Source organism: Pundamilia nyererei, unplaced genomic scaffold, assembly GCF_000239375.1.
Source record: "Pundamilia nyererei isolate P.nyererei 1_Seehausen unplaced genomic scaffold, PunNye1.0 scaffold00536, whole genome shotgun sequence".
NCBI classification, from domain to species: Eukaryota; Metazoa; Chordata; class Actinopteri; order Cichliformes; family Cichlidae; genus Pundamilia; species Pundamilia nyererei.
The window spans coordinates 128777-136454 of record NW_005187937.1 but is presented as its reverse complement, the minus strand read 5'-3'; the positions used below and the strand labels follow the sequence as shown (position 1 = coordinate 136454).

The following is a 7678-nucleotide window of genomic DNA, read 5'->3' as shown; positions in this document are numbered from 1 at the left end:
ACTTTTTAAAATACTTAATGCTTTCCTTACTTGGGTTTGCTCACAAAACGTTCTATTAAAATAATTTAAATATATAATGCAATACAACTTGGTAAATTGAACTAGACAGAAATTGACTTTTACATTTAAAATGAAACAATTTATCTGAATTTCAGAAGAGGGCCCAGACTATAAGCAGTCTCTTTCCTGTAGTTTGTAATTGTTTTTTCTAAACCTGTTTATTGGACCCACACATAGCATGTAGAAATGCCTTTCAGCTGTTCAAGTGTCAGATTAAATTTTAAGCCTTTATTTACAAGTGCTCTTTAAATGAGTGTCACTCTCTTACCATCTGTGCTAGAGAGAAAATCTAAATGTTTCAGAAAGAAGAGAAGATGAGTTTTATATTTAGAACATGATATGCAGTGTATGAACACATATAGTAAATGCATTTCCAAATGTTCCTAAAAAAAAAAAATTTCATTTTAATTTTCCAGGCTTTAGATGACGCCTGAGACCACTGCATACCCATATGAGTTGCCACTCACAGCTTAGCCACATCCTAAGGCATATTTTGCTTTATTTTCTATTTTACTGTAAAAATGGTGACAATTTAAAAAGTCAGCATCAAGCTGTGGAGTCGTTCTGGACATTAAAAAGATTTAAGGAATTTATCAAACGTTGTAAAAGATGGATGTAGCTTCAGAGAGTCGGATTAAAAAAATAAAAGGATGGTTTAAGTTAAAGCACGTTGTAACTAATTGCATTTCTGTATTTGCCTCTATTACTGTACACCCACCTCTCAAAGGTGTACTCGCTCTCTGATCTGAAGTAGTAGACGTGAGACTTGAAGTGGAGTTTGAAGACGTAGTCCTTGTGGATGTTTTCTGACTCCGATGGGACGGTGACAGAGTAGCCCAGCAGAGGGAGGCTCGCCAGAGGGTAGTCATCCTGCACATGAGTCAGAAGAGGGAAACATCTGTTAATACAACCTCTACTATTAAACTGATCAGAGTAACCGAAACTACATTCTGTGGCTGCGACTGCACAAATTCAATCTAATTCAATCAGTGTTGGGGAGTAACGGAATACATGTACCACCATTACGTATGTAAAATACAAAATATGAGTAACTGTATTCCATTACAGTTACTGTTTAAAAAGGTAGTATTCAGAATACAGTTACTTTGTTGAAATGAATGGATTACACGGTGGTATTTTCCTGTTTCTGTCACCTCTCTATTTTTGGTTTCCACCAAAACACACATTATGAGGCTTCTAATGCCTGGGTCTCAATCTTGCCGCCCATGTCACCTCTACATGCGGCCCGCATAATGCCGTGAAGAAATATTTAAAAGAATTATATATACGTGCGGAATAGTTTTCTATACGAGATCGCTGCAAGAAGTGCAGCCTTACCTATGGCGAGTAACCTTCAGTAAAAGTAATAAATCACACAGCAATAGTACATTCATGTAGTTGTATAAAGTATGATAATATATTAAGTAATCCAAAGTATTCAGAATACGTTACTCTCATTGAGTAACGTAACGGAATACGTTACAAAATACACTTTGGGCCTGTATTCTGTAATCTGTAGTGGAATACATTTTAAAAGTAACCTTCCCGACACTGAATTCAATAAATTTTAAAGACACTATCAGCTTCCCACTTTTAATTATCAAGTCAAACCATTCCTGCGTATTTGCACTGTAACTGCCAGTGTTTTCCTTCTCGTCTTACCTGGTGTGACTTGTAGAAAAACAGACTGAAGTTGGTGAAAACCACCCAGAGTTTCTGCCAGCCATTGCTGTTCTTAAACTTCCTTAGCAGGTTACCTGAGAGCTGGTTCTGCGAGGGCGACAGAAGAAAGGAGAGAGCAAAAAGCAAATGGATAAAACAATCAATGATGCAACACAGTGTTAGTCTAACTGGATGTTAAAACGGAGGAGATTATGGGAAAGAGAAAGCTATCAGGTCCTGTCAATGTAATATACTCATGTTGAAATTTAGCGGGAGCATCAGTAGGTAAAGTGCAAAAAAATGCATGAATATTTGCGAATTTTAGGAAAAAATTGTTTTACTCATTTGTAAATGAGACTAAACATCCTGCAAACTGCTTACATTGATTTAGATATATGTATTTATCTTATTTATTATAAGAGTCATTTATTAATTTATATCTGATTTGTATAGCTAAACACGTTTGCAGCTGTTGCAGTACCTCTCTAATCCAGCTGGTGTTGCTAAAAGACAGGCTGTGTTTTCTGTACCAGCAAACCAGCAAAGCAAGAGATGCGGGCCCCTGAAGTCTGCTGAAGGGACTCATCAACTCACTGGCCGCACTACTGATGGCCTCTACCAATGTTAGTGCACACAGATGCAGAAATAGAGATACAGATGAACGCCGATGGAGAGAGACAAAAACACAGATATGAGCAGAAAGAAAAGACACAAAGGACATCGGGGCAATGGTTCTTTAAGCACAAAGAAGAAGAAGACAGAACAGCGGTAAACAAGTGGGACACAAACAAGCAGTTGGACTCCAAAGTCAGAGGTGGGAAGGAAAAATGGGGAATGTGGCAGGAGAAGAAAGGCGAACACAAACACCTATATCAGCTGCCCAGCTGAGGGAAGACGCAGGCTGCAGGTTGACAGGCTACAGCAGAGCTAATTAATGACGAAGTTGCCAATACTAAATGACTTATTTCTAAGGTAATTAATGACACATTTCATTAAATGTTTAATGATGTATTCAATATTTAATGGTTTATTTGTTTGTTTGCTTAATTTTAGATTTCAGTATAGTATAAAACCCTTTTTTCTGGGTCCTTTCCCACAATGCAATTTTTTTCTTTAGCGCACTTTAGCGTCCTCTGTTGTTTCCGCCTTTATTTGAAGCACTTCCACGCATGCGTCGTCCTTGGCACGTCCTCAAACTGTTACGGTGGTTCATTTTTACAATAGAAGAGCTACTTACTGCTTATTCAAGGTGGGTCTGCGCTTCTTTGTGGTAGTTTTATCACTGAGAGCCAAGCGGAAAAAACGTGTGTCACTTTACAGCATATGCTTTAAAACTACACTTCCAGTATCTGTATTTTTCTTACAGCTCGAGCAAGTTCGAGGATGGGCCTATGTCCCCTTTTCGGGCTGTGCCCCATGGACTAAGGCCCAGCCACCAGATGCACCCTCCTCGGGCCTAGCTCCAGGGCAGGGCCCGGGATAGGTAACCCTATCCCGGGCAGGGTAAACCGTTCCCTCAATGTTTTCCTCATAAGGGTCATCTAGTTTCTCACTAATGTGAAAATATTAATAGAAAAGTTGATCTGCAGCTCAGTAATTGCACATGTATAGTAAATAATAAGTTGTAGGGCCAACGTTCTCTGAACCACATGCACCCATTTGTCAGCAGCTAGCTTCCTCTTACAGGGTAAAAGCTTTGTTTTAGAAACTGACAAGCCTCCATGTCCCTGAGAAAATCACTCCAGCCTGATGCTGTGCACCTAGAAGAATGCTCTGCAAACCTTTCTCAGAAAAATGAAGATGTACTGTCAGATCAGCTTCATAACACTGACCTTTTAAAGTTTACTACCGTTAACTTCCAGGTGAAGCTAATGTGTAAGTGCCTTCAACCTGCATTCTTTTGTATGGTCAGCCTGTGCTTCATAAAAATGTGATTGCATAGAAGTCTGTGAGGAAATGACCCAGCTGCTTACTTGATTTATGACTTCACCAAAGAGTTTTCCGATGAGTGTGTGGTCTCAAAGAAAGTCTTATTTAATGGCAACTAGGTTAAGAAAGGCTTAGAAGAGACCCAGGGGCCAGATTCTGCCCGGCAGGTGGGCTTTGGAAACTTTTAAAGCTTTTCACACTGAGAAAGATCTCAGATTCATTTTAATTCTTTTCATTTACTACAATATAAAATGGACTTGCACTGTAAATGTGCAGTTAAACAAGTTTACACTGCGAGAAAGGCGAGTTTTACTGGTCCCACTTAAGATCAAAGCTGATTGTATGTTGCTCATGATGTAAATGAGTTTGACACCCCTGTCTTAGAGCATTTATATCACACAGATATGAACTCTGATGTGTTTAACTGTTACAGTCCACTTGTCTTTGATTACCTCTGAAATAAAAATTAATTCCTGATTTCTTTTGTATGATCTGTGCTGAGTCTGTCCCCTCCAGGGGATAAACTTTTATTCTGCTTTGTCATAAGCAGAATAAACATCCTGCAAATTACTTACACAGATTTTTACATATGTATTTATCTTCTTTATTACAAAAGTCATTTATTCATTTCTTTCTGATTTGGGGCAATCGTTCTTTGAGCAAAATAGAAGAAAACACTGTGGTAAACAAGTGGGATACAAGTAGTTGGACTCCAATGTCAGAGGTAGTAAGGAAAAATGGGGAATGTGGCAAGAGAAGAAAGACGCGCACAAACACAGTAGTGGTATCTCCACAGCTATGCTGAAGTCCACCATGGACACGGTGGCGTTGTAATGCCAGCAGACGTGCACGGGCTGAAACCTATATCAGCTGCCCGGCTAGGGCAAGAGGCAGGTTAAGGTTACAGATCGCCAGTCTACAGGAGGGCAATTAATGACAAAGTCAATTAATTAATACATACAATTAATTTTTCAATAATAATCTTATTTCCAACATAGTTAGTGAAAAATATTGATATTTAATGATGTATTTAATGTTTAATTGTTTATTTCTTTGTTTGTTTTTTGCTTAATTTTGACTTCAGTATAGTATAAAAACCCTTTTTCTAGGTCCTTTCCCACGATGCCTTTGTTTTGTTTGTCACTTTAGCGCCCTCTGTTGTTTCCGCCTTTATTTGGATTGCTTCCACGCATGCGCCATCCAGAGACAGTAGTGACGGCTCTTTCCAGTAGAAAAGCTACTGCTTATTCAAGGTGGGTCTGCGCTTCTTTATGGTAGATTTATGACGGAAAAAACGTGTGTCACTTCACAGCGTGTGTATTAAAGCTGCACTTCCGGTATCGGTATTGTTCTTACAGCTCGAGCAGGTTTGAGGAGCTCTGAGGTAGCCTAGCTTATGCTTTTGCATTACACAGTGATGATGTGCTTGCCTGGTAATTGTAACTGACTGTTAACTTACCCATAAGCATAACATGGTGTAAACAGTGTTTTTCACTCATATACTGTCATTGAATGACCTCTCCCAGCTCTAACACTAAAGTATCTGTCCGATTATCTCTCAGCCTGTTAATCATTGAGCACGTACTGTACTTTATATTAATAACCAATCCAAAGAGATCCAGTCACGACAGGTCCAAGTTCACAAGTCACAGCATGACAGGAATGTGTGCAGATCCAGTCTGACAGTTGGTGTTGTAGGAAGTGTTTTATTATAGTCCTGTTTAATCTGTGCATGTAATGCTAATCTGCTGATTGTTTTCTGTCACGGTACTGGGTCGTGTGACCCAGTGTTTGAGTTTTATGTATTTTTGTATTCATTTTTGATCTAGTTAATTTCTAGGTTTCTGTTTAGTCCTTTATTTCTTAGTTGTTTCTGTCATCTCCCCCTGTACTCAGTCTCCCTGGTTTATGCGTCTACCTGTCATGTTTCATGTCTATGTGGTTATGTTAAGTCTATGTCTCCGTGTTTCCTGTTTTATTTTGGAAGAGTCTGGCGTTCCTTGCTCATTGTAGTTAGTGTTACTCTCCCCTGTATTGTCATTATGTTTCATAATCAGCTAGTCAGCTGTGTTCTCATCTGTCTCTGCCTCATGTGTGTATTTAAGTCCTCAGTCTTCCTTTGTCTCCTCGCCTGTGTTCGCGCCTGGGTCCACCACACACTCTCCACAAGGTCTGCCTCCGCTGGCCGTGACAGCTTTCCTAATTAATGCGTGTAAGGAGTTCAAATTTCCAAACAGTGTTACCTAGATTTGAGTTTGATTTTATTTTGAAGGTCTGATCATTTTAAATGAGATCAAATTTGCACTTCTGCACAAGTGACTGACATACAGAGTAATAATAAAATTGTATAAATATATTTTTGCCAGTAATACCTGCTGGGAATTTGCTCACAGAGATGTTTCTCCTTTCTTTACACGACAGGTGCGTCTTTGGTCCTCTGTCCTCATGACTCGGGTCTTCGTTTACGGCACTCTGAAGAAGGGGCAGCCCAACAACTGCCGCTTGTTCGAAAGCAACAATGGAAAGGCCGAGTACCTGGGTTTGGCGTTCACCATCCAGAAATACCCGCTACTGATCACCACCAAGAACAACATCCCTTTCCTGCTCAACATCCCTGGCCAGGGTCACCGAGTGCACGGGGAGATCTACAAAGTGGATGACCAGATGCTGAAATTCCTGGACGATTTTGAAAGCGTCCCAACGTTGTACCAGCGGACGGTGGTCCAGCTGGAGGTGAAGGAGTGGGTGGGGAAGATGGAAGGAGAGGAGAAGGTGTCACCGGGGAGCATCATGGACGTGTTTGTGTACACCGCCACAACGTGCGAGCCAGACTGGCGCTCGCTGCTGTGCTACGAGAACTACGACTCAGAGGGAGATCACGGGCTCAAATATAGGCGTAGAGAAGAGCGGGACTGATCTCATCATGCTGATGCAACTGACAAATGGACATCTATGTGGTGTTAGCAGAACGGGTGAAGGAGCTCTCAGGAAAACAACACCTGGACATGGGTGCTGTTTCCTGTCGTGTGTCGAATTGAAAGAAATCACAAGAGAAATTAATTTTAATAGCAGATAGGTAGGCTTACAATCACAGTAAGGATAGTGTAGAGAAGGAAAAGGGCACACTGTGCCACTGAAAGTTGCACATTAGTGATGTTGTTTACAAATTTGGTTTTATTTTTATGATTTATAATCATCTGGGAAGCATTATGAGTAATGTATGGCCAGCCTGTGCTTCATAAAAAGTGATTGCATAGAAGTCTGGGAGGAAATGACCCAGCTGCTGATCAATGTCAATGCCATTAAACAAAACGCATTGTGTCATTTGATACACCTGCTCTTAGCAGTGCTGTCAAACATAAGCTCCGGGTGCTAGATTCAGCCCAGCAAAGGCTGCCAATTTGACCCACTGGGTGGGCTTTGGAAATTTTTATAGCATTTTTACACACTGATAAAGATCTCAGATTTTTAACATTTCTTTTCATTTACTATGGTAGAAAAAATGATTTGCACTATAAATGTGTAGTTAAATGTGTTTATACTGACAGAAAGGAGATTTTCACTGAGTTTAACACTCTAGGCTTAGAGCATTTATATTACACAGATATGAACTCTGATTTTACACTAATCTGCAGACAATGTGTTTAATATTTACATTCTGCACATCTTTGTTTACCTCAAAAATAAAAATTCACCCTGATTTTTTTTGTATGATCTTCCATGTGCTGTGTTCATCCCCTCTAAGGGATAAACTCAATAAAAAGAGAAAAAAAGAAATTTTTGTATAAGTTTCATTTTGTTCCATATGAACACAATCTATTCATCTTTATTTTAAAATAGTAAAATCCATAAAACTTGAGGAATACTGAAGAGAAGGTAATTGGCAATAAACCAGCAAAATCTCTGTTGGCTTTGGAAGAAGGTTTCAGGTGTTTTGAAACAAGACAAAGAAAAAAAAGAATTAAGAATATTTCACAGTGTCAAAAGTACTGTACAAAAAAGATGACTTAATAATAATAATAATAAT

The 7678-nt window shown here is 39.4% G+C and overlaps 2 protein-coding genes across 4 annotated transcripts in view; one reads left to right on the top strand and one right to left on the bottom strand.

Annotated features, from left to right (window-relative positions):
- Positions 1-606: 606 nt before the first annotated feature.
- Positions 607-7678, bottom strand: part of LOC102194732 (FERM, RhoGEF and pleckstrin domain-containing protein 1-like) — a 70915-nt gene continuing 63843 nt past the window's right edge. Inside the window, exons 26-28 of the mRNA XM_005754305.1 lie at positions 1723-1830; positions 775-930; positions 607-624 (exon numbers count right to left, since the gene is read on the bottom strand). Of these exons, the coding sequence (XP_005754362.1) occupies positions 607-624; positions 775-930; positions 1723-1830 (282 nt within the window). The remainder of the gene's footprint in view (positions 625-774; positions 931-1722; positions 1831-7678) is intronic.
- LOC102193463 (gamma-glutamylaminecyclotransferase B-like) lies at positions 2950-7658 on the top strand. 3 transcript variants are annotated; one of them, XM_005754300.1, is made up of 3 exons: positions 4841-4904; positions 5757-5863; positions 6073-7658. In XM_005754300.1, the coding sequence occupies exons 2-3, from the start codon at positions 5858-5860 to the stop codon at positions 6565-6567; spliced, it is 501 nt and encodes a 166-aa protein (XP_005754357.1). In that variant the 5' UTR covers positions 4841-4904; positions 5757-5857; the 3' UTR covers positions 6568-7658. The 3 variants fall into 3 exon arrangements, with proteins under 3 accessions (XP_005754358.1, XP_005754357.1, XP_005754359.1); XM_005754301.1 differs by lacking the exons at positions 4841-4904; positions 5757-5863 and adding an exon at positions 2950-2971; XM_005754302.1 differs by lacking the exon at positions 5757-5863 and having other exon boundaries at positions 4845-4904.